Raw genomic sequence first — 26,224 nt, 5'->3', positions numbered from 1 at the left:
CTGACGACAATGACGAGGATGGTCAGGAGGCCGGGAAGACAACAGAGTGATTTAGATCTTAGATCACTGTCGGTGTCTCCACTGGTCCAGTTCTTGCATTCGTTCTTGTGCTTTTTCCTTTCAGCAAATAAAATAGCCCCTTGACATCACATGAATCCATGCTGTGCTTCACGAGTATTGCTTAGTAAAATGTCTATGACTAGTAATCTTCATCTATGCAATTAAATATTAATTTGTAAAACACTTCAAATGTAAGCAATTAATAATTAGTAAATGAAAAGTCATCAATTAGAAAAAATCACTATTAAAAAGAAGTTATTTGTGTGATAAAAGAGATTGCCATTTTTGTATTTTGTATTGCCATATTTGTATGGCCCACACCCATAATCTCAGCACTTTGGTAGGCCAAGGTGGGAGGATCATCTGAGGTCAGGAGTTTGAGACCAGCCTGACCAACATGGTGAAACTCGTTTCTACTAAAAATACAAAAAATTAGCCAGGCATGTTGGCATGAGCCTATAATCGCAGCTACTTGGGAGGCTGAGGCAGGGGAATCGTTTGAACCTGGGAGGCTGAGGTTGAAGTGAGTCAAGATAGTACTGTTGCACTCCAGCCTGGGCAACAAGAGTGAAACTCCGTCTCAAAAATAAATTAATTAATTATTAAATAAAAGCCTTTACCCCAGAATGCTGAGTAAATTGGCCAAAAATGCTAACCTATGCATTTCAATACTACAGAATTCACGTTGGTAGAAATAACCAGATGAAATACTTCTGGTATTTTACCTTCCCAACCCACAGGAGCCAATGTTTTTTTCTGTGAATAACAAAAACAGCAGAATTTACTTCCCTGTCCATAAAAGGTTACCACTTCTGTGTGTTCCCCTGAAACAGGTGGTGGCTGGGTGAGAAGGGGGACAGCACTGGAGCAGGAGATGGGGGCTCCAGTATTGTGGGCGAGTTTCCTAAACCTCTGCAACTTTCAGTCCCTAAATGGGATGAGCCATGGGAAGTTTTAGCACAATTCACAGAACAAAGTAAGGACTTGACATCTGACACTTCTCTCCACATTGTTCTGTCATCAGCCACCACGTCCTGCTCCTCCCAGCCCACTGGGCTCTGGCTGTTTCCATCACATGGAGAATGATCCAGAGCCTGGCCTCTAGCCGCCCTCCTGGCCTTGCTGCTTCTCACTCTGCCACTGGCTCCTCACAGACCAGCCTGGGTGTCCTCAGACATACCACACACTTCACTGTGGGAGTCACGCAGCCCTCACGGCTCCTTCCCCAGGTAGCCACAGGGCTTTCCTCCTCAGGAGGACTTTGCAGGCACCTGGATGAAGGGCCCTCCCGTCCCTCATCCTCTCTTAATTTTTGTTGCAGTTCTCCTTCCTTCCACTCAGTGCAGCACACACTGATTGATCCTCCATCTTCTCCATAAAGACAGGAACATCACCAGCAGTAGAGAGTAGATGTCCAGTGATAGAAAAAATAGTCAGTGATTTATCATTTCCATTTATCATCAATTAAGAAACTGTATCCTGTAGGTCATGTACCTCCTGTGGGACTGCTGCATCCTCAGCCTCCTGAATTTCAGCCCAGCACCTTCCATTCAGCACAGCAACAGGTCAGCCCTGACCGTTCCTCTCTTACTGCCTTTGTGCAAACCAGGACCAGGACCAGGGCCAGGTGAGGCCTTGGGATTGTCCCTCCTCAACAATCTGCAAAACAATCCTTGATGTCACCAACAAAGCACAGCCTTATGGATTGGTGATCAGTCCCTCCCAACATCTCTATCACTGTAAAGCTGGCAGCACCCCTCTAAGGTTGTCCTTCCCAGGCACTGTACCTCTAGGTGACAGAGTGTGTCCTTACCCTGAGGCCTGGGCGCCCAGTCTATCCTGTCCAATCAGCGAGCTGTGCAGAAGGGGGAATTCCAGGTTAAGGGGAGACTAGTGGGGCTCCTGCCTTTATGCTGCTCTGTTGGGAAGGCTGTTAAAGAAACAGAAAGTGCTAAGCAGTGAAGATAGAACATGTTTTCATTATTTAAACCAATACATTCCACAGATTAGAATAATAAGAAATGCTACATGCAAGCTAACTGAATCCAACAGCATATCAAAAAGATAATCCACCATGATCAAGTGGGTTTCATACCAGGGATGCAGGGATGGTTTAACATACAGCAGTCAATAAATGCGATACATCACACAAATAAAATAAAAACAAAAATCATATGATAATCTGAATAGATGCAGAAAAAGTATTTCACAAAATCTAGCATTTCTTCATGATTAAAACCCTTCAGCAAAATCAGCATAGAAGGGACATACCTTAAGGTAATAAAGCCATCTATGACAAACCCACAGCCAACATTATCCTGAATGGGGCAAGTTGAAAGCATTCTCCGAGGACTGGAACAAGACAAAGATGCCACGTTCACCACTTCTACTCAACACAGTGCTGTTCACTACAGCATTGGTTATAAGAGCAAGACTGGAAACAGAACAAATGGATACCCAGAGGGGGGTGCTTAAGTAATTTTGGGAAGAGTCATAGGGTGCAGTACTTCATAGATCTGAAACAATACAATGGATTTACATTTGAAATGTGGAATAATAACTAAGGTGCATTGCCCAGTGGTATATGCAGAGCTGCAGATGACTTTGTATAAACACGATCACGCATCAGCATGCATTCCAGGCGCATGTTTCTATTTGCACATAGATTGTAGGGATGATATGTGAACAAAAATGTTGACTTGGTATTTGGAAGTTCAGAGTGGAAGGGAAACTTCCTTGCTAACTTTTTATGATATTTAGAGTAATTTCTAACTGTGAATATGTAATACATTTAGAAACCTTAGCTAATAAGAAAAGCCTCTGTTCCTGGCCTCCTGCTGGCACATGTCAGGTGGACATGGGGCTGTCATGCTAATGTGTGCAAACTCAGAAAACTCCAAGAATGGGAGTCTGCTTTTTTCGGCATACAAATAATTGTTAATAGAAACAGTATGATAATTTTTGCTCATTGATACACCATGCATATTCTATTAGATAATAATAAATTTCTGACATTTGAACTATACTTACACATGGACATTGAAATATATGGATGAAATATTGTGGCTTATACAGGCAATGGTTTTATTGGCATTTACAAACTGATCATCATTCCTCATAGCATGGGTCCATAGGACATTAAGTACTTGTTATGTTTGGGAAAGGCAATGATGATCACAAGAATGACTTCAACTACTAAAGTACCATGGATATTTCAACAATGTTTGAATATTTACATATTTCATTGTACTCCCAGGTTTTTTCTCACCCAAATAGCTCTCACCCATATCACGTGGGTCCCATTAATACAGATACTTCTGAATGCACCCCTCTTCCATTATATCCAGTCAGTTGCTGGTTACCTTGGGCCTACAACGGGAGAAGGGCAGGGGCTGCTAGCCACCTCCTCATCTACAGGAAGAGTCAATGAGCAGTTAAGTAGATACTGAAAACCATTTATCCTGCTGGAATGAGGAATAAATGGTTTCTTTCAACAGGGTAGTAAAATGCATCTTTTCCAAACTATTTATATGACTCAAGGTCCATCTCAATTTCAGATGTGGTTAGCCTCAATTCTGGATGCTCACCAAGGTATGTAATGTTGTCCAAGGCCCAGTGCAGAGGAACACAGGTGTTGCCGTCAGACTGCCAGGGTCCGATCCCGCCTCCGTCACTCACCCCGGGAGCTCCCTTTAAGCTAGGAGTCAACAGCGAGGACGGAAACATGAGTGCTTTTTAAAGTCCTTAAAGTTCAGAGGATGACCGTGAATTTCTCCTGCACCCCTGGGCACGCACCAGGAGAACTGTGTCTCCAGGTTCAAGTAAGTGCCTGTGAGAGAGTTGTGTCCCTCAGATTCTGTTCGATTTCCCCTTGACACACAGCAGAACGGTTTCTCTAGGTTCCAGGAAATGCCTGTGAGAGAGCTGTGTCCCCCAGATTCCCTTCATCACAGATGACACCCAGTGCTTAAGCCTACACCCTTGTGCACAATCCCTAGGAGTGCTGACTAATCCAAACCAAAGGCTCTGATGTTCCACAGGCAGAAAAGAGCAGGTGGACTGCAAAGAGAATCTCTCATGAACGCGGCACCCCCAAAGCCCATAGAGACAGTTCTTACCATGATGCCAAGAAACTGAAAACAATACGCCAGACCTCACACATATTTCCATTTTCCTTCTGATTTCATACTCCCTCCTTCAGCCCCTCCTCCCAATCAGCAGGGATAACCTGGATGCTCCTGGGAACCTTTTCCCATTGGGTTTTTCCTGGCACGTAGCTTCCTACCTGGATCAATCTCCTCGTCACTAATACTCTCCAGCGTCAAGTCTTTAGAAAGAAAAACACCAGGATAAGTCATTAGACAGAGTGACTCACCCACTCCTCCTACTTTAGCTGAAGCTGAAGGATGGGCTGTTCTCCCACCCCACGCTGCTTCATACATGATCCCCTAATCTTTCTTCTGGGTTGACAAACCTCCCTACAGTTTCTCGGGCCAGAGTTCTACACTGGCAAAATCACTTTCGCGAAAACCCCAATCCCGTTTCCCAGCAGGAACCCAGAATCAGGTTCCTATACACTGATGCCAGCAAGTTTTTCCCTCAGGAAGTGAGTTATTTCATGGTACATACCGTTGTCGCTCCAAGCTGTTACCTGCAATTATATAAAAGAAAACAATATGAGAATCAGATTGTGCTGTGTGCTTCACACAGATCTGTTATTCTCTGGACAACGATAAAACACCAGAAGGTGGTACAGCGATTGAGCCATAGACCAAAGTTCCCAAAGACTAGCACAGAGGATAGCTATAGAAAAATAATACCTTAATTCACAGAATTTACTTTTAATTTTATATGCAAATGCACAATGCTTAATCCAAGGAGGAAAACTGGTGCTGTGGAAAATGCCTCAGCATTCCAGTTGATAATGGATGCTGTCATTGAAAAGCACTCTAGTGTACCACATATAAGGTGGGAAGACACTCCTACTGAATTCCAGCCCCACAAAGAGAATAGGGTACAGTGTACACAATGCGCATTGCCAGATTTTCATATCAAAATTAATTGAGAAGTAAAGCAATCGGGAAAACAACATTGCCGTAAAAGACAAAAAAGGGGAGTCTTACGTGGGCATCCTTAGCATCATCATCATCTTCTTTTCTTCTGCTTCATCTCTGTGTTGTGGTGAGCCTCTTAAAACCAGGCCATCCTCAGGACAAACTGGAAGGACACAGAGGAAAGATCAGTGCACTGGTGGTTGGTGACTGTGAGTCACTCAGGGAGCTTTGCTGGATGTGGTGTATGGAGGTTGATTAACAAGCATGGACTGAGTTGATGCTGGGCTATTCCCCTGAGTGGAACAGGGCAGAGAAGGGGAGCAGGAAAGACATGAGACATGGAGATCTTCGCCTTACACTAGAGGCATCAGGCAGCAACAGAGAAGAGTCAACCCAAAATGAAACTAAAATGCACACTGAGGGTCAGTGGAAGAGTGCCTTCCTCCCTCTCAAATGTTTTGAAACTCTTCGAAACGAACAGCATTTTCTTAACATATTCAAGACCCTGTCAGTACACTAGGATCCAATTATGCTGGTACTACATTTAGCATCTGCTTAAAAATGTTGTTACTTGATTAAAAGCCTATTAATGAAATGGACTGAATTTTACCCAAATTACTCTATTCTATTAAGCACACACTCTTTTTCATAGAAATCATTTGAAAAATTAAATATTAATGTGCTACAATTAAAACTAATCATGATTTCCTCTTCATCTTTTTCTGGAACCAGGGTGTGTGCACAAAACCTATTGGGCTCCTGTAATCAGGGGCTTCAGCAGCTCCTGTGTCACTCTCCCTGAGGAGAGTCCCTAAAGATCAAGCGTCATTCAAACAGGCCAAGCTCATAGAGCCTGCTCTACCTACACCAATGAAGCTGAGAGACGTGACTCTGAACACTTTCTGCCATGAGGATAAGTGTCCAGGTTCAAATATACACTGTTTACTGAAATGAGGAAATGTATACCAATAGAAATGGACAAATTCAGGAAAAAATGTCCATGCGTACAGGGGTGATTTTTTTGGTTAACTAGCTTACAAAAAAAAAAAAAAAAATTTTATTCGATGCCGCTTCATTGAGATATACAAAATAGTGGTATAAAAAAATCACAAATTTGGCCAGGTGCAGTGGCTCATGCCTGTTATTCCAGCACTTTGGGAGGCCGAGGTAGGCAGATCACGGGGTCAAGAGATTGAGATCATTCTAGGCAACATGGCAAATCCATGTCTCTACTAAAAATAAAAAAACTAGCTGGGGGTGATGGCACACGCCTGTAGTCCCAGCTACTAGGGAGGCTAAGGCAGGAGAATCAGTTGAACCTACAAGGCAGAGGTTGCAGTGAGTGGAGATCATGTTACTGCACCCTGTCTAATGACAGAGCAAGACTCCGCCCAAAAAATATTTAAAAATCACAAATTTTTATTAGTCATGTTAAATCTACCTTATGAGCTGTCAACATAAAGATTCTAGAAAGTAAAGAAGGTACAAAGAAGTTGACAGGAATCCTGTATTCATGCATAGGAAGACTAAACCTGACACAATACTACACACATGATCTACAGACTCACAACAACTGCTATGAAACTGGTAACAGCCATCTGTGCAGAAATGGAAAAGATAATCCTAAGAGTTTAAATAATTTATATATGCCTCAGATAACCATGGTAACTTTGAAAAAGAATAGTGTTAGAGGATGCACATTCATGAGATTGAAATCTACAAAAAAAAAAAAAAAAAGATAAATTCAGATAGCATGCTCCTAGCTTGGGGGCACCCATGAGTATCACAGATACAGAGAGCCCAGAATTAAATGCATACATAGAGTCAGCTGATCTTCAAGAAAGGTACCAAGAATACACAATGGGGAAAGGAAAACCTCTTCCACGAATGATGGTAAAACTGCATGTTCTCCTTCAAATGAAGAAATGGAATGCTGACAGTGTGCTCAAGGTTGTGCTTCTCTCTCCATTTCCAAGACACTGGAGCTGTTGTAGTGAGCCCAGAGTGAGTTTTCATTCTGTCCTCCAGGAGGACACCTCTCTTTGTGAGGATGGATGTCAGTGGGAGTTTCTTTTCAGCTAATACATGACACACTACGATGTTTTTGAAGGACAGCGTCCATCATCAACTAATGCAGAGGCAGTTTCCTCCACACCAGTTTTTCTCATTGGATTAGGCCCTGTGCACTTAGCAATCTACATCAACCTCAAAGATAAATACTGTGGGAAAAGCTCTTGTCTTTCCCACAGGTGTCCTCTATGCTAGAATGTTTGGCCTTTGACCTTTGATTCAACCACTGTTTCACAGCTAGTTTTCTGAAGTCATCAAGAGACTAACAGGTCTGTGTAAGGGGTGCAGCAGAATTGATCCGATCCTCATAGCATCTTCTTTTGTCTCGTTGCAGATTTTACCATCACGTGTCCGGTACGTACTGGCTATTACCCCAGGTGGAAGGGAGATGGCAGAGGAGGGGAGCAGCAAAGACATGAGACATGGAGGTGTTGGCCTTGTACTAGAGGCATCATGCAGTAACACAAAACAGTCAACCCAAAATGGAACAAAAACACACACTAAGGGTTAATGGAAGAGTGCCTTCCTCCTTCTGAAATGTCTTGAAACTCTTCTAACAAACAACATTTTCTTAACATATTCACGACCATATCAGTACACTAGGATCCAATTATGTTGCTACTACATTTAGCATCTCTTTTAAAGGATTTATGACTTAATTAAAAGCTTACTTTATTGGTAAAATGGATTCAATTGTACCCAAATTATTCTATTAGTCACACATTCTTTTCATAAAGATAATTTAAAAGTTAAATTTTAAAATGCTACAATTAAAAATAGTCATGATTGACCAGGTGCGGTGGTTCACGCCTGTAATCCCAGCACTTCTGGGGGCCAAGGCAGGCGGATCACGAAGTCAGGAGATAGAGACTATCCTGGCTAACATGGTGAAACCCCATCTCTACTGAAAATACAAAAAAGTAGCCGGGCATGGTGGCAGGCACTTGTAGTCCCAGCTACTTGCGAGGCTAAGGCAGGAGAATGGCTTCAACCTGGGAGGCAGAGCTTGCAGTGAGCCGCGATCACACCACTGCACTCCAGCCTGGGTGACAGAGTGAGGCTCCGTCTCAAATAAATAAATAAATAAAACAAAACAATAGTCATGATTTCCTCTTTGTAAGTCTTCCTCTGGAACCACAGGTGTGTGTGAAAAGCCTACTGGCTCCTGTAATCAGGGGCTTCAGCAGCTCTGTGTCACTCTCCCTGAGGAGATGCCAGAAGTATCAGGCTTCATTCAAATGGGCCAAGCTCACAGACCCTGTTCTACCTACAACAATGAAGCTGAGAGACATGACTCTGAACACTTTTCTGCCATGAGGATGAGTTTCCAGGTTCAAATATACATTAATTACTGAAATGAGGAAATGTATGCCAATAGAAAGGAACACATTCTTGAAAAAATGTCCGTGAGTACAGGTCTGATTTTTTGGTTAACCAGCTTACATAATTTTTTTTTATTTGATGCCTATTCATTCAGACATAAAAAATATTCGTATAACAAATCACAAATTTGGCCAGGCACGGTGGCTCATGCCTGTTATTCCAGCACACGGAAGGCCGAGGTAGGAAGATGACGAGGTCAAGAGATTGAGACCACCCGGGCCACCATGGTAAAACCACGTCTCTACTAAAAATAAAAATTAAAAAATTAGCTGGGCATGGTGGCACAGGCCTGTACTCTCAGCTACTTGGAAGGCTAAGGCAGGAGAATCACTTGAACCTGGGATGGGGAGGTTGCTGTGAGCGGGAGCCCATCACTGCACCCCAGTATGGTGACAGAGTGAAACTCCATCTCAAAAAGAAAAACCACAAATTTATATTAGTCATGTTAAATCTAACTTATTAGCTGTCAACATAAAGATTCCAGAAAGTAAAGAGGGTACAAATAAGTTGAAAGGCATCCCGTATTCATGGATAGGAAGACTAAACATGACTAACAGACAACACTACACAAATGATCTACAGATTAAAAATAACTGCTGTCAAATTGGTAATAGCCATGTGTGCAGCAATGGAAGACATTCCTAAGAGTTTAATGAATTTTTATGTGCCTCAAATAACCATGGTAACATTGAAAAAGAATAGTGTTGCAGGACGCACATTCATGAGACTGAAATATACAATTAAACAAAAAAGAGAGAGAAAAACTGAGACAGCATGCTTCTAGCGTGGGGGCACCCATAAGTATCACAGGTACAGAACAGAGCCCAGAATTAAATGCACACATACAGAGTCAGCTGACCTTCAAGAAAGGTGCCAAGAATACACAATGGGGAAAGGAAAACCTCTTCCACAAATGATGGTAAAACTGCATATTCTCATGAAAATGAAATGGAATGCTGACAGTGTGCTCAAGGTTGTGCTTCTCCCTCCATTTCCAAGACACTGGAGCTTTTGCAATGAGCCCAGAGTGATTTTCATTGTGTCCTCCGTGCCCAGGGAGACGTCTTGATACCAGAGGTAAACAGCAAGGACAGACAAATGAATGTGCTGCCATGAAACCTAACAGTTCATAAGGTGAGGATCCATTTCTCCTATGCATCTGGGCACACCGCAGAAGAATTCTGTCTCCAGGATTAAGTAACTGCCTGTGACAGAACTGTGTTCCAAACCAAAGGCTCTGACATATTGCAGTGGCAGAGGCAGAAAAGAGCAGGTGTTCTCAGAAAAATCACCTTTAAATAATAAAGCAAGAAGAGGTGATTGAAAACACAGGATACTCAAAAGCCCATAAACATAGTACTTCTCACCACGATGACATTAAACTCTGAAAATAACAAACTCAGCTTATATTTAGTTTTTCTTTTTCTCTTTTTCAACTCTCCCTAAGCCTCCTAAGCAGCAGGTATAACCTGAAGGTTGTTGGAAATGCTGTTTTATTAGATCCCACCAGAAGTCTTGTTGCCTATGTGGAAAGGCATCCTCTTTCCTGCTGAGATTCTCCAGAATCCACTCTTTTTTTTTTTTTTTTTTTTTTTTTTTTTTTTTTTGAGATGAAGTCTCGCTCTGTCGCCCAGGCTGGAGTGCAGTGGCGCGATCTCGGCTCACTGCAAGCTATGCTTCCCGTGTTCACGCCATTCTCCTCTGCCTCAGCCTCCCGAGTGGCTGGGACTACTGGCACCTGCCACTACACCCAGCTAAATTTTGTACATTTAGTAGAGACGGGGTTTCACCATATTAGCCAGGATGGTCTCGATCTCCTGACCTCACGATCCGCCCACCGCAGCCTCCCAAAGTGCTGGAATTACAGGTGTGAGCCACCGCGCCAGGCCCAGAATCCACTCTTTAGAACCACCAACATCAGGATAAGTCAGTGAGAGGTGCACTCACTTCTCCTACTCCAGGTGAAGAAACACTGGCTCACACAAAATCTCCTGGTTGGTCCTCTGGGTTCACACACATTTCTACAGCCCCTCTGGTCATAGTTATACACTTGCAAAATCATTTGCTCACACCAGACCCCCAATATTAAGGTCTGGTGAGAGCAAATATAGAAACCCGGATTAAGGTTTCTATATATTAAAGCCAGGAAGTTTGTTTCTCAGAAAGTGAGTTAGTTGAAGGTACGTACCCTGGACACATGATGGTAAAATCTGAAACAAGACAAAAGAAGATGCTATGAGGATCAGATCAATTCTGCTGCATGCCTTACACAGATCTGTTCGTTGTGAAACAGTGGTTGAGTCAAGGGTCAAAGGCCAAACATTCTAGCATAGAGGACCACTGTGAAAAAGACAAGAGCTTTTCCCACAGAGTTTATCTTTGAGGTTGATTTAGATTGGTAAACACACAATGCCTAATCCAAGGAGAAAAGCTAGTGTGAGGAAAATGCCTCTGCATTACAGCTGATGATGGATGCTGTCCTTCAAAAACATCCTAGCATGTCATGTATTACATGGGAAGACACTCCCACTGAACTCCATCCCAACAAGGACTATTGTGTATGTTGTACCTTATGTTCCTCATCATATTCTTATATCAAAGTTAATTGAGAAAGAAAGAAATCAGGTGAAGGAAATAATGTATACAGTGGTCCATATTTAAAACAAAGTGCCTTGAACCTGTTTAGGTCAGCAAAGCACAGAAGAAATAGGATATGCCAGGCTCCTGCTTGGATAGGCAATGCCTGCTTGTTGGGCCCCCTCTCTACCCCACTTAGTTCCCATCACTTGAACAAAGTTTAGTCTAAGTTGAAATTTTACTAGCCTGCAAAATACCTCACTTTGTCTGTTCTTATCAGCCTGCCCAGCTACTTAGGTCATAAGTCAAACACTTGAAGAGCCCCTGAGCTGACTAGGATTGTAATGCATTGTGGGCTGCAACAAAATGCAGTAAGACAACCCTAAATAAAAAATACCTAAAGCTCCTAACCAGCAATCAATATGCAACATCTGGGAAGATTATGGCCTCATAGTACTCAGTCTATGAGGAACAAGGGGAGGGACCTGAACACTAGGGGATAAATTGGTTGTTGAAACTATTCTGGGTGTGTCTGCCCATCAGACACCCGATCTGGCAAGACCATCATTAAAAGTCTCGCTTTCTCTGTTCTGCGGGCCTCTGCATCCATTCTTTGGGTGTGGATGGGTGAGTTTGTTTCTCACATGAGGAAAGCAACATTTCCTTAGAAGACAAGGAAAGGGGGTCTTACCTGGGCATCATCATTGTCTTCCTCACTTGGTGGTGGAGATTTTACACTCAGGCTATCCTCAGGGGAGCCTAAAAGGACACAGAGTTAATGTCAGTGCCCTGGGGGTTGGAGACTGTGAGTCCCTCAGGGAGATTTGCTAGATGCGGCATATGGAGCGTGGGACTGAAGATTCTGAGACCACCTCAGAGAAACAACTATGTTCAAGTAGTGGGCATGAGGGAGTCTCACCAGATACCTCGCATCTTAGTCAGTGCCTGGACCTAATAAGACTTGCGTTCCCAAGTCCCAGAAGATATTAACCAATCAAAACTCAAGGCTTCGATGTTTGCTGTGACATAGACAAGACAAACTGGTCTTCTGGAAAGTAACTATTAAACACCAGAGCAAGAAAAAAAAATGGTTACAAACACAGCACACAAAGCCCATGGACACAAATTGTCTCACCTCTATCTTATTAAAATACAAAAGGAGCAAGTCAGACTTCTACACATATTTCCTTTGGTTCTGACTTCCTCACCCTGTTCCTGGGTTCCAAAGCAACAGGTGTCACCCAACTGCTCCCAGAGATCCTCCTAGAGTACCATTCTCCACCTGCAGGTCGGCCTCACTGCAGCTGCCCTCATGGACGGTGTCCACTGGCCAATCATTGGAAACAAAAACTCCACAAGAAGTCATTCCAGAGAGCAACTCGCCCCCCCTCCTACTCCAGGTGAGGCCACACTGGGTTACATGAGATCACTCTGCCCTTTCCTCGGTGTTGTCAGACTCTCCCTGGGCTCTGGGGAGTCAGAGGTCTCTAGAAAGGCATCGCTCACACTTGCCAGCCTTCAAGTGAGAAAGAGGAACTGAAGGAACCACCTTTCAACTTTTTCCTTCCACTGGCCCATTATAGGTCTCACCTCCAATCTCACAGCCCTGAGATTCAAACTTTGATGTGCACGCTTTGAGTTAGAGGAGTCCAACAATCGTCCCCTCAGCCAGGCTCACAGCAGATGTGAAAGGGCATTCTGTGGGGATGGAAATCTCTCCGCTGCATGAACAAAAAGCTGCTGGGCCATTGCACGGTGGCTGTTGAGATGAGGTTCTGAATTTTTTTTTTTTTTTCTTCAAGATGGAGTTTCACTCTTGCTTCCCAGGCTGGAGTACAATGGCATGATCTTGGTTCACTGCAACCTCTGCCTCCTGGATTCAGGCAATTTTCCTGCCTCAGTCTCCTGAGTAGCTGGGATTACAAGCGTGTGCCACCACACCTGGCTAATTTTTGCATTTTTAATAGAAACGGGGTTTCACCATGTTGGCCAGGCTGGTCTCGAACTCCTAACCTCAGGTGATCCACACTCCCTGGCCTCCCAAAGTGCTGAAATTGCAGGTGTGAGCCACCACGCCTGGCCCTGAACTTTTAATTGTAAATATTTAAATGTATTCATGAGGAGGCACATACGTGACTGAGAACATTAGACGGCACCGGAGATCCAGACATGAGGAAGACATGACTCCCCTCCCCTAGTGTTTTCTAGCGAAACAGTTTGCAGCTCTGCTCCTAACATACATTTACGGTTACTTTCTGGGCATCTACACAAGGGCCAGTCACTGTGTGGGCCTGGGGATATGATAACAATGAGGACAACATCCAGGTCCAGAAGGATTCCAGCAGGGGGCGCGCATGGACACAGGGGAAGACCGTGGCCCTGCACACCCTGTCTAGACAGGATCAGAGCAGCAGGAGCCTCATCGCAGGGACCCTGACTCAGAAGCTGGGGCAGGCTCCAGGGTTGGTGTAGGGCTCAACAGGCTGGACAGGCTGAGAAGGGAACATTTCCACACCTGCGCTAGATCCCAGCCCAGGGCTGACCTAGAACTCACCCCAGGGATGTGTTCACTACAGTGCCCATGGGGCCTAACATGTTCTCCCCAGGACTGAGCTCTGGGGTAAGGACTAATGAGGAAGACACAGTCACTGCCCTGGCAGGAAACGCCCATAGCCAGGGTTCCTCTATCCACCCTGTGGGAAGACACAACACAGATAGAGTTTGACACTGAAGATTCCAAACCTTCTACAAAATAAGTGGAAACTGAAATACCATTTGACCCAGCCATCCCATTACTGGGTATATACCCAAAGGATTATAAATCATGCTGCTAGAAAGACACATGCACACGTATGTTTATTGCAGCACTATTCACAATAGCAAAGACTTGGAATCAACCCAAATGTCCATCAGTGGCAGACTAGATTAAGAAAACGTAGCACATATACACCATGGAATACTATGCAGCCATAAAAAAGGATGAATGTGTGTCCTTTGTAGGAACATGGATGCAGCTGGAAACCATCATTCTCAGCAAACTATCACAAGAACAGAAAACCAAACACCACATGTTCTCACTCACAGGTGGGAACTGAACAATGAGATCACTTGGACACAGGAAGGGGAACATCACACACTGGGGCCTATTGTGGAGAGGGGACAAGGGGGAGGGATAGCATTAGGAGATATACCTAATGTAAATGATGAGTTAATGGGTACAGCATACCAACATGGCACATGTATACATATATAACAAACCTGCACATTGTGCACATGTACCCTAGAACTTAAAGTATAATAATAAAAACAAATAAATAAAAAGTATGTTTCCAAACAAGACACAGCAAGGTTTTTAATAGCTATATTCATAATTGCCCAAACTGAAGGCAAATATCTAAACATTTGAGGTGTCCTTTACTATTAAAAGTGAACCGAGCCTGGGCAACATGGTGAAACCCCATCTCGACATATATATATATATATATATAAATTAGCTTGGCATGATGCCTTAGTGCCAGTTATTTTGGAGCCTGAGGTCGGGGGAAAACCTGAACCTGAAGAGGTCAAGGTTGCAGTAAGCTGTGATTGCACCAATGCACTCTTGGATGACAAAGTGAGGCCTTGTCTCAAAAAAAAAAAAAAAAACAATAATTTTGAATTTTGAATATAAGAAATCTCTGGCCGGGTGTGGTGGCTCACGCGCGTAATCCCAGCACTTTGGATGGCTGAGGCAGGTGGATCACAAGGTCTGGAGATAGAGACCATCCTGGCTAACATGGTGAAACACGCCGGTACTAAAAATACAAAAAAATTAGCCAGGTGAGGTGACACGCATCTGTAGTCCTAGCTACTCAGGAGGCTGAGGCAGGAGAATCACTTGAACCCGGGAGGCAGAGGTGGCAGTGAGCCAAGATCGCACCACTGCACTCCAGCCTGGGCAACAGAGTGAGACTCCATCTAAAACAAACAAACAAAAAAATCCAAATATTTGGGACTGAATTATCCCAATTATTAGCTACCTAAAGGGATGGGAGAAAAGAAACAATCTGGCCCTTACCTGGTTCCTTCATTTAGGTACCAAACCAGCTGGATAAGCAAGGCTAGAGAATGGGATGGGGACTCCAAAACTGGGCTATTTGAATTTTCATTGAGAAAAGGAAGAGACTAGATCAAGAAAGCCTCAATGTCTAAGACAAGAGGCAGAGCCAACCTTTGCCCCCCGTGCCCAGACCTGGGACAGCTGGCTACGGGCAGGATGGAGCTGGAAGCTGCGGATGTCTCCGGGGATGAGGGGATGGGAAGGGGGTGAGGTGGCCAGAGGTGTGCCAGAGTAAATGGAACCCAAGGCTTTTTTACCTGTGGGCATCTTTTGCCTGCTGATGTGCTGCAGGTCGTGGCCCTCCGTGGCTCCCACATCCAGCTTGCCAGGCTCTACAGTAGCGGATTCTGATTTTGGAGCAGCCACAGCCTCATAAAAATCAGATTCATCACTGGATGCTGACTTCCCCCTGTGCCAGCCACAGTTGGAACTGACTTTGGGGCACACACAAGAGGTCAGTATATTTCCCATGGGATCTTGACATGCCTGTCCACTCCTGCCTGAGCCTTCGATGAAACTGAAATGGTGTTGCCCTAGCAGCCACGCTACTGAGGCTGGCAAAGCACTTGTAGAAGCAGCCTGACCCCAGGCAGATCTGGGGCCTCAGCCCTTACTCTGCCGCCACCTGCTACCTTCTCCGAAAGATAAATGAACACAAGCACCCACAGGCACAAAACTGCTGGGACACAGCACAGTCGGAGCTCCTCCTCCTCCTCCTCCTAGCTACCGACTGAGGGCTGCTGGCCCTGGCTGATGCCTATAACCCACAAAGCTTCCTATGTCACCTGGCTACCAGGAAACAGCCAGGCCAGGCTAGTGACTCACAATGTCCAGCCCCACAGCCCCACCCAAGGCCTCACAATGCCCATCTCTGCTGCTGCCCACCTTGTGGCCACCCAGGCCCTCTGTGCTGACTGCACCAATCAGGCTTTTATTCACCCTGGGCTGCCTGAGCTTTCCAGTCCTGAGAAAAGTGCAGGGGGGTTGTTATTGGAAGTCACCCTTGGCAAGAAACTCAATAGAAAACCCTGGTACAGCCGGGCACGGTGGCTCACGCCTGTAATCCTAGTACTTTGGGAGGCTGTGTGGGGGGGGGGTGGATCACCGAGGTCAGGAGTTCGAGACCAGCCTGGCCAACATGGTGAAACCCCATCTTTGCTAAAAATACAAAACGTTAGCTCTGCGTGGAACCCCATCTCTACTAAAAATACAAAATGTTAGCTTTGCGTGGTGGCAGGCATGTGTACTCCCAGCTACTCAGGAAGCTGAGGCAGGAGAATTGCTTGAATCCAGGAAGCTGAGGTTGCACAGTGAGCCGAGATCGCTCCCTTGCACTCCAGCCTGGGTGGCAAGGGTGAAACTGCCAGAAGAAGGGAAGGGAAGGGAAGGGGAGGGGAGGGGAGGGGAGGGGAAGGGAGGGGAGGGGAGGGGGAAAGAAGGAAAGAAAGAAAGAAGGAAAGAAAGAAAGAGAAAGAAAGAAAGAAAGAAAGAAAGAAAGAAAGAAAGAAAGAAAAAAGAAAGAAAACCCCAGTTACTAAAGTCAGTTCCACCAGCATTTCTGTTTTTCAGAGTCTGACAGCTTTCATTTGCTCACCAAATGTAGTTATACGCAAGTTTTTGACTGCTTTTCTAACTAAATGCTTCTCTCCTGTCTTACAAGTGTTAGTTCTTGTCTGCAACTTGACCATAGCTACACCCAGGGCCCTGGTCCCACTCTCAATAGAAAGTCATGGCTGTGTATCCTGAACGAAAGCCTGGAAGACATCACACTTTCCCCTCCTGGTCTATAAAATAGGGACTGAACACATCCTTCCCAGCTCTGTAATGCTAGGACCTACCAACTCCCTTTTCTCCTTCTGTTTCTTCTTTCCATGGCAGGGGTATTCAGATATTTCTTTTATTTACTTATTTATTTATTCTTTGAGATGGAATGTCGCTCTGTTGACCAGGTTTGAGTACAGTGGAACAATCTCGGCTCACTGCAACCTCCACCTCCCAGGTTCAAGCGATTCTCCAGCCTCAGCCTCGCGAGTAGCTGGGACTACAGGCGCCCACCACCACATCTGGCTAATATTTGTATTTTTTTGGTAGAGATGAGGGTTTCACCATGTTGGTCAGGCTGGTCTTGAACTCCTTACCTCAGGTGATCCACCCGCCTCGGCCTCCCAAAGTGCTCGGATTACAGGCATGAGGCACCACACCCGGCCTCAGATAATTCTTTTACTAACAAATCATAAAGCATTATTATCTTTTTTATTTTTCCTTTTTTTTTTTTTTTGAGACGGAGTCTCGCTCTGTCACCCAGGCTGGGGTGCAGTGGCCGGATCTCAGCTCACTGCAAGCTCTGCCTCCCGGGTCCACGCCATTCTCCTGCCTCAGCCTCCCGAGTAGCTGGGACTACAGGCGCCCGCCACCTCGCCCGGCTAGTTTTTTGTATTTTTTTAGTAGAGACGGGGTTTCACCGTGTTAGCCAGGATGGTCTCTATCTCCTGACCTCGTGATCCGCCCGTCTCGGCCTCCCAAAGTGCTGGGATTACAGGCTTGAGCCACCGCGCCCGGCCAAATCATTATTATCTTATACAAAATTGAAAACCCCACAGTGGGATACCATTGTCCTCACTGGATAAGGATGAATAGTCAACATCTGGCAAGCATTATGTGCCTGACACTGTTCCAACTGTGGCATACTCATTTTACCCTCAGAAATAGTCCCATTTTACAAATTTTACAGAATAAATATAGATGGAAAAGTCAAGTAACTTCCCCAAGGTCCCACAACTGCTCAAGGTGGGGCCAAAATGTAATCCTGGAGAATCTTGATCCCTACAAGATGATCGCGATTATCAGAAGGTAAAGGTAGAAGTCAAGCATGGAGGGGAAGTGACATTGTAGATCAGTATATTTTAATAAAAATGGCCAGGCACGGTGGCTCACAGCTGTAATCTTAGCACGTTGGGAGGCCCAGGCAGGTGGATCACCTGAGGTCAGGAGTTTGAGACCAGCCAGGGCAAACTGGCAAAACTCCATCTCTACTAAAAACACAAAATTAGCTGGGCATGGTGGCACATGCCTGTAATCGCAGCTACTCAGGAGGCTGAGGCAGGGGAATCACTTGAACCCAGGAGGCAGAGGATGCAGTGAGCTCAGCTCACTCCACTGCACTCCAGCCTGGGCAACAGAGCGAGACTCCATCTCAAAAAATAAAAAATAAAAAATAAAAAACCAAAAAAACAAATAAAAAAAACCAATGTTTTTTTTATGTGGATTTTAAAATTCCTCCCCTTCATTCAACATTAAGTCCCTTCTAAGGCTCAGTGAGGCACTGCATGGGCCTGAAACAGTCCCAGCACTCAGTGAGTTCAGGCAGATGAGCAAACAAAGGCTTAAAGAGTTCAGTTGTCTAAGGCCACATTTGGCACCCCATGTTGGATACCTACCCCCGATAATTTAACATGGGTCCTTTTCTATTTTCCGTGTCAGCCAGTCTGAAAAATAAAGAAACAGAGTACAAAAGAGAGAAATGTTAAAGCTAGGTGTCGGGAGGAGACATCACATGTTGGCAGGTTCTGTGATGCCTCCCAAGTTGCAAAACCAGCAAGTTTTTCTTAGTGATTTTCAAAAGGGGAGGGAGTGTATGAGTAGGGTGTGGGTCACATAGATCACATGCTTCACAAGGTAATAAAATATTACAAGGCAAATGGAGGCAGGGCAAGATCACAGGATGGGGGGTGGGAACTAAAATTGCTAATGAAGTTTCGGGCACGCATTCTCATTGATAACATCTTATCAGGAAACAAAGCGTTTGAGAGCAGACAACCTGTCTGACCAAAATTTATTAGGTGGGAATTTCCTCGTCCTAATAGGCCTGGAAGTGCTACGGGAGACGGGGTCTTATTTCATCCCTTACCTGCAACCCTTAACAGACAGACATCCCCAGAGCGGCCATTTCAGAGGCCTCCCCTTAGGAACACATTCTTTCTCAGGAATGTTCCTTACTGAGAAAAAGAATTCAGCGATATTTCTCCCATTTGCTTTTGAAAGAAGAGAAATATGGCTCTGTTCCGCCTCGCTCTCAGGCAGCCGGACCTAATGGTTATGTCCCTTGTTCCCTGAACATCGCTATTGTCCTGTTCTTTATTCAAGGTGCCCAGATTTCATATTGTTTGAACAATTTGTGTGGTGAACGCAATCATCACAGGATCCTGAGGCGACATACATCCTCTGATTACGAAGATGACGGGATTAAGATATTAAAGACAGGCATAGGAAATCACAAGAGTATTGACTGGGGAAGTGATAAACGTCCATGAAATCTTCACAATTTATGTTCAGAGATTGCAGTAAAGACAGGCGTAAGAAATTATAAAAGTATTAACTTGGGGAACTAATAAATGTCCATGAAATCTTCGCAATTTATGTTCTTCTGCCGCGGTTTCAGCCGGTCCCTCTGTTTGGGGTCCCTGACTTCCCGCACCAACCAGCCTCTCTGCATTCCTTTCTTATACCTGGAGAAAGAGAGGGGAAGGAGGGAAAGGAGCTGTGGGTGGCTGAATTAGGGCCCAGGGATGGCCGTGTCCCAGTCCCAGGACCTGTCCATGTGCTGTGTTGTGTGGCCACAGGGACTTTACAGATGTGAGGATGTGAAGGAGCCTGAGGTGGAAAATGATCATGGGTTATCTGGGTGGGTCCAAGGTGGGGTCTTTTCTTTCTTTTTTTTTTTTTTTTCCTCTCTTTTTTTTTTGTTTTGAGACAGAGTCTCGCTCTGTTGCCCAGCCTGGAGTGCAGTGGCGCAATCTTGGTTCACTGCAAGCTCTGTCTCCTGGGTTCACGCCATTCTCCTGCCTCAGCCTCCCAAGTAGCTGGGACTACAGGTACCTGCCACCATGCCCGGCTGATTTTTTGTAGTTTTAGTAGAGACAGGGTTTCACCGTGTTAGCCAGAATGGTCTCGATCTCCTGACCTTGTGATCCGCCCGCCTCAGCCTCACAAAGTGCTGGGATTACAGGCGTGAGCCACCATGCCTGGCCAAGGTGGGGTCTTTATAAGGGAAAGAAGGAGGCAGGAGGGTCAGAGTGAGAGCAGGAGTGGTGGGGGGAGGGAGAGAAAGGGAGAGAAGGACAGAGGGTGAGAGAAGGTGGTGGGGAGAGAGAGAGAGAGAAGAGTGGGAGAGAGATTTGAAGATGCTGGCTCTGGCTCTGGCTCTGGCCAGGAGCCCAGGGCATCCTCTAGAAGCTGGAAAAGTCCTGGAAACAGATTCTCCTCAGAGCCCCCAGAAGGAATCTGGCCTGGCTGGCACCTTGATTTTAGCACTCTACAATTCATTTTGGACATCTGACTCCAGACCAGGGAAATAATCAATGTGTAATGTTCATTTGTGACAGCAGCCACAGGCAAGTCAAACAAGAGCCATGGGAGAGACTCCCTAGGATGTCCCGAGAGTCCCTCCCTGGCCCCACCCACAGAAACACAGGCCTGACCACTGCTGGTGCCCCCACCCCTCTAACACCCTGCTCAGCAGGAACCATGCAGGAGGGGCTGGGTGTGGCTGGGCCACGTTCTCTCCCATCACACCTTCTCAGAGAGCAGCTGGAGCCCCAGACCCAGGGAGCCTCCCAGAGAAATTCCCAACACAGGACCTGGTTTTCCACCTGAGGATCAGGATCCAACAGAGAAGTGTTTCCCAAAAATGATGCTTCCTCCAAAGATGGCCAGTGACTTTCCGTGCCAAGCATCCGAGAGTATCTCCATGTCCTAGGGCTGCCAGGCAGTCACCTGTGTACATATCGGAGCTCAAATCCCATCAACAGTGAGGCCGTGGGTAAAACACATTCCCACTTTTAATTATGAAGAGATGCCTGGCCTCAGCATTGAAAACATCAACTTCCTTCGAGCAGACTTGTTTAATCTCTTAGAAATGATGGCGCACACCAGCCTGAACAACATGGTGAAACCCCATCTCTTACAAAAATTAGCCAGGCATTGTGGCACATACCTGTAATCCCAGCTACTCAGGAGGCCGAAGCAGGAGAATTGGTTGAACGTGGGAGGCAGAGGTTATGGTGAGCCGAGGTAGTGCCATTGCACTCCAGCCTGGGAGACAGAGTGACACTCCATCTAAAAAAAAAACAAGAAAGATAGAAATGATGGAGCACCTATTAACCCTTCTTGCACTGGTTCCTGGGGAGCTCTGAGCCTATCTTTGCAAGTGTCCTGATCCTCTTGCAGGCCTTTTATGTGTGTTTCATTCCTGGCTTCCTCCTATTTTTCTCACACATCTGAACCTGCTGTCAGGTGAAAAATCAAAGTGGACCCAAAGTGTAAGAGCTCATGAATTTGATGGTGTTGGAGTGTCCTGGACAGACCAACTCTCAGGGGTGGAGAGTTGGGCAGAGAGGAAGGAAGGCATTCCAGGGGCCAGGGCCAGAAGCAGAGGGGCTCCAGGTCCAGAGTAGGATTTGCAGGCTGAGGAAAGAGAGGCCATGGGTGGGTAGAGGATCCAGACCAGGATGGGGACAGAGGGCATATCTGGAGGCTCAGCCAGAAATAGCTCCCTCCAAAAAGTAGACAGCGAGTTGGGGGTTGAGCTGCAAGGAGGAAGGGGAGGAGGGAGAGAATGGAGGGACTGGTGTTCAGTGAGCCAACTCCTCCTATCCTGACCTGTTTTCCCAGGGGACACCCCTGGGAGACTGTGATCCTCTCCTCCAGGCTACTTTCCCACTGGTGCCAGGATTCCCCCAACGCCACACTGAGAAACCAGGAGAAGCATCAAATTATATGAGATAAGAAATGAAGAGAGGGGACAGGATTTCTGGTTGACCGTGAGGATATTTATTGAGGGTTTACTGGGTACAGGGAGAAGGGCTGGCTGGCTTGGGATGCAGAGAGATCCCTCCCCTGGGATCCTGCAGCTCCAGGCCCCTGTGGGTGGGGTGAGGGTTGGGAACCTACGAACATTCTGCAGGGTCCACTGTCTTCTCCACGGTGCTCCCTTCATGCGTGACCTGGCAGCTGTAGCTTCTGCGGGACCTCCACTGCTCGGGCATCAGGCTCAGGTAGCTGCTGGCCGCGTCCTTGTTGTTGCTCTGTTTGGAGGGCGTGGTCATCTCCACGCCCTGGGTGATGGGGGTACCATCTGCCTTCCAGGTCACCGTCAAGATTCCTGGATAGAAGTCACTCATGAGACACAGCAGTGTGGCCTTGTTGGCTTGGAGCTCCTCAGAGGATGGCGGGAACAGAGTGACCGAGGGGGTGGCCTTGGGCTGACCTGTGTGGACAAAGGAGGGGGTGAGAGACGGCAGAGGGAGAGTGGGGTGTGTGGAGTGCCTCTCTCTGTCCAAAGTCTCTGGGAGGGTTCATGGTGTGGCTGTCTGCTCCATCCAGGGCCTCTCCCTCCCTCTAAGGTAGAGCGTTTCTACCTTAGAAGTTGGTCTAGTAGTTTGTGATTAGTTTTATCATGTAAATATAAGATTTCTTGTTTGTTTGTTTGTTTGTTGAGATAGTGTCTCATTCCGACACCCAGACTGGAGTGAAGTGGTGCCATCACAGCTCACAGCAGCCTTGATCTCCTGGGCTCAAGTGATCCTCACACCTCAGCCTCCTGAGTAGCTGGGACCACAGGCATATGTTACCATGCCCAGCTAATTTTCGTTTGGTATTTTTTTTGTAGAAATGGGGTCTCACCACGTTGCCCAACTTGGTCTCGAGCTCCTGGACCTCCTAAAGTGCTGGGATTACAGGCATGACCTACCATGCCCAGCGAGACTATTTTAACTTTCTTTTCTTTTCTTTTTTTTGAGATCGAGTCTTGCTCTGTTGCCAGGCTGGAGTGCAGAGGTGCAATCTCAGCTCACTGCAACCTCTGCAAAAACCTCTGCCTCCCGGGTTCAAGTGATAGTCCTGCCTCAGCCTCCAAGTAGCTGGGACCACAGGCGCGCACCACCACACCCAGCTAATTTTTATATTTTTAGTAGAGACGTGGTTTCACCAGGTTAGTCATGATGGTCTTGAACTCCTGACCTCGTGATCCACCTGCCTCAGCCTCCCAAAGTTCTGGAATTACAGGTGTACGCCACCACGCCCAGCCCTTATTTTTTATTTAAAAAAAAAAACTTTTTTTTGAGATGGAATCTTGTTCAGTCACCCAGGCTGGAGTGCAGTGCCACCATCCTGGCTCACTGCAACCTCCACCTCCTGGGTTCAAGCAATTCTCCTGCTTAACCACAAACTTGGTGGCTTAAATCAAGCAGAAATTGACTTTTACAGATCTGCAGGTCAGAGGTCTGAAATGGGCCTCCCTGGGTTGAGGTCAGAGTGCCAGTAGGGCTGCGGTCTCACATGGAGGCCGTAAGAGACAGGCCATTTCCTTGCCTTTTCCAGATTCTACAGGCTGCCTACATTCCTCGGTCCATGGGCCCTTCCTCCTTCCTCAAAAGGCCAGCAGTGGCTGGTTGACTCACTCTCATGTTGCATGGCTCTGGCACCAACTCCCCGCCCCCGCTCAGGGTAACACGAGGGCCCACCTAGATAATCCAGGATAATCTCTCTATCTTAAACTCAGCAATTTAGCTGCTGGGATGCCACCTACACCCCTAACACCCCCTTGTCATAGAATAGAACATGTTTATAGGTTCTGGGGATTAAGATGTGGATATTTCAGGGGGGCATCATTCTGCCCACCACAGTGGGTTTGTATCAGCCATATACTTTTGATGTTCAGCGTGTCTCACTTTTAGCCAGTGGGAACCCCTTCTTCTGGCCTCAGTTTGTTAGGGATGGTGCCCACCACATTTCTTGGATGGCGCCTTTACCTTCTGATACAACAGATAACAGGTTCCAGGCTCATCTCGCCCACACCTGGAGTCAGGCGCAGGTATATGGGGTGTCTGCGTGATGGAAATGCAATTGTTTCTTGGATTTTTTTAAACACTGGGGATGGTCAGTCCACATATTTCAAAAAAAAAATCATGAATTTCAAATAATTTTCCAATTTAAAATTGATCTTACAGAAGGGGTCTCTGCAGCGTGAGATGAGAAGCCAGCCTCACATGGCCTGGAAAGAGCAGGCACCCTTTGAACTATCAGTGAATTAAGAGAATTAAGAGAAGTCCAGAAACAGGGCAGGTGGGAAGGTTGAATTCTGGGGCAGGCATAAGGGAGTCTCTGAGGTCGACATGCAAGAGGCGAGGGGCAGGGCTGGCCCACACTGCAGGTGGAGCTGGCAGCCAGATGGGATGAGATGCAGGGAGGGCGTTGGGCCTAGAGTGCACCTGGAGATCAGAACCGGGGGGCACTTAACAGGGGCCTGTAGGGCAGCCAGGGCAAGCACAGGAAGATGAGACTAAGACACATAGAGGAAGCTTATGGGATAGTGCAGCATGGCTCCCTGGTGGGCTCCAACACTAGTTATTAGCTCCCAATAGCAGCTGCCTTCCCCTGGAGGCTGGTGCCTGTCGAATCTCCTTTATCCTTACAGCAACCACTCTGTGAGGCAGATGCTATCTCACCCATTTACCAACGAGAAAACGGAGGCTCAGAGAGGTCTGATCACTGGTCAAAGCCACATAGTGAGTACCAGAAACAGCGCTTGAATTCGAGCCTGTCTTATCTCACACACCATGCTCCTTCCTTCCTTCTTCCTTTTCCTTCCTCTTTCTCTTTTCCTTCCTTCCTTTTCTTTCTTCCTTTTTTCCCTCCCCTTCCCCTTCTTCTTCTTCCTTTTCCTTCCTTCCTTCTCTCTTTCCTTTCCTTCCTTCTTCTTCCCTTCCTTTCCCCTTCCCTTCCTTTTTCTTTCTTTTTACAGAGACAGAGAACTCTTGGGCTCAAGTGAGTCTCCCACCTCAACCTCCCAAAGAGCCAGAATTACAGGTGTGAGCCACCACGCCCAGCCGACCATGCCTTTTTCATGTTCGTGAAAAGATGCTCAGCCTCACTAGTCATTGAAGCAACGTAAATGAAAATCACATTAACCACAGGCCTATCCTAATAGTTAATATCAGGATAACTGATAGCACCAGGCAAGGACGGGAAGCAACTGGAATGCTTACATGCTGCTTTTGGGAAAATGGTACAACTTCTGTGCAAAAACAGCTTGTCCGTTTCCCATGACATTAACTGTACCCTTCCCATAGGTCCCAGCAGGAATTCTCCTCCTGGGTATTGATACCCTAGAGAAGTGAAAACTTAGGATCACGAAAAATGTGTACATGAATGCTTGCAACAGCTTTATTCATAATCGCCCCCAAAAGGGAAGCAACTCAACCAGCCTTTAACAGGGGAAGGGATAAACACAGCGTGGTCCATCCACACAGTGGTATATTACTCAGCGACGAAAAGCAGCTAAATACTAACACAAGCAACAAAGTGAATGAATCTCAGAGGCATTATGCTGACTAAAGAAAGCCAGAATCAAAAGAATAAATATTGCACAATTCCATTTATATGACATTCTGGAAAAAATCAAAAGTGTAGGGACGAAGAACAGATCAGTGGCTGTCAGGGGAGGGGCTGGGGGAGAGTAAGGGCGGCTGAATGTCCGTGTTTCCATTTTTGGACAGGATTCCTGCAAAACAGGCAATTAGGGAAGTCCTTTGGCTGTCAACTGGGGCTGCCACATTGAGAATAAGCTGGGACAACATGTGAGTGACAAGATTCTTGGGCAGAATCTCAGCTGACGGCATAGCCAGACCCAAAGAGGCCTGACTGCAAGACAGCATTCTAGTAGGACTGTGGGCTGACACCCACGTAGTGTCCTAGTGTGAGGCTCGGTCTGAAATCTTTTTGAGACAGCGTCTTGCTCTGTTTCCCAGGCTGGAGTGCAGTGGTGCAATCTCAACTCACTGCAACCTCCACCTCTGGGTTCCAGAGATCCTCCTACCTCAGCCTCCCAAGTAGCTGGGACTGCAGGCACTGACAACTACACCCGACTAATTTTTCTTTTTTTTTTTTTTAGATGGAGTCTCCCTCTGTAGCCCAGGCTGGAGTG

The 26,224-nt window shown here is 46.2% G+C and overlaps 2 protein-coding genes and 1 long non-coding RNA gene across 4 annotated transcripts in view; all 3 read right to left on the bottom strand.

Annotated features, from left to right (window-relative positions):
* Positions 1 to 3,674: 3,674 nt before the first annotated feature.
* On the bottom strand, positions 3,675 to 15,638 carry LOC111534522. 2 transcript variants are annotated; one of them, XR_003306708.1, is made up of 6 exons: positions 15,501 to 15,638; positions 11,836 to 11,903; positions 5,184 to 5,277; positions 4,690 to 4,711; positions 4,346 to 4,387; positions 3,675 to 3,757 (listed from the first exon to the last, which is right to left on the bottom strand). It is a non-coding gene; the product is annotated as an uncharacterized LOC111534522 (long non-coding RNA). The 2 variants fall into 2 exon arrangements; XR_003306709.1 differs by lacking the exons at positions 3,675 to 3,757; positions 4,346 to 4,387; positions 4,690 to 4,711; positions 5,184 to 5,277 and adding an exon at positions 10,642 to 10,777.
* Positions 15,639 to 19,650: 4,012 nt separating this feature from the next.
* LOC113219730 (immunoglobulin lambda-like polypeptide 1) lies at positions 19,651 to 22,721 on the bottom strand. Its single transcript, XM_026447081.2, has 2 exons — positions 22,196 to 22,721; positions 19,651 to 19,748 (listed from the first exon to the last, which is right to left on the bottom strand). Exons 1-2 carry the CDS (start codon positions 22,419 to 22,421, stop codon positions 19,678 to 19,680), a joined length of 297 nt encoding a protein of 98 aa, XP_026302866.1. The 5' UTR covers positions 22,422 to 22,721; the 3' UTR covers positions 19,651 to 19,677.
* Positions 22,402 to 26,224, bottom strand: part of SEC14L6 (SEC14 like lipid binding 6) — a 26,971-nt gene continuing 23,148 nt past the window's right edge. The window contains exon 14 of the mRNA XM_026447083.1: positions 22,402 to 22,507. The gene's annotated coding sequence lies outside the window, so the exon portion shown is untranslated. The remainder of the gene's footprint in view (positions 22,508 to 26,224) is intronic.

The sequence above is a fragment of the Piliocolobus tephrosceles genome, chromosome 19, assembly GCF_002776525.5.
Source record: "Piliocolobus tephrosceles isolate RC106 chromosome 19, ASM277652v3, whole genome shotgun sequence".
Taxonomy (NCBI): domain Eukaryota; kingdom Metazoa; phylum Chordata; class Mammalia; order Primates; family Cercopithecidae; genus Piliocolobus; species Piliocolobus tephrosceles.
The sequence above is the reverse complement of the archived record's forward strand: the minus strand, read 5'-3'. Positions and strand labels throughout refer to the sequence as shown.

Coding starts and splice junctions, on each gene's coding strand:
- LOC113219730 (XM_026447081.2), bottom strand. CDS start 22,421: ATGAGTGACTTCTATCCAGGAATCTTGACGGTGACCTGGAAGGCAGAT. Junction 19,749..22,195: donor GACAGTGGACCCTGCAGAAT/GTTCGTAGGTTC, acceptor CTCTTTCTCCAG/GTATAAGAAAGGAATGCAGA.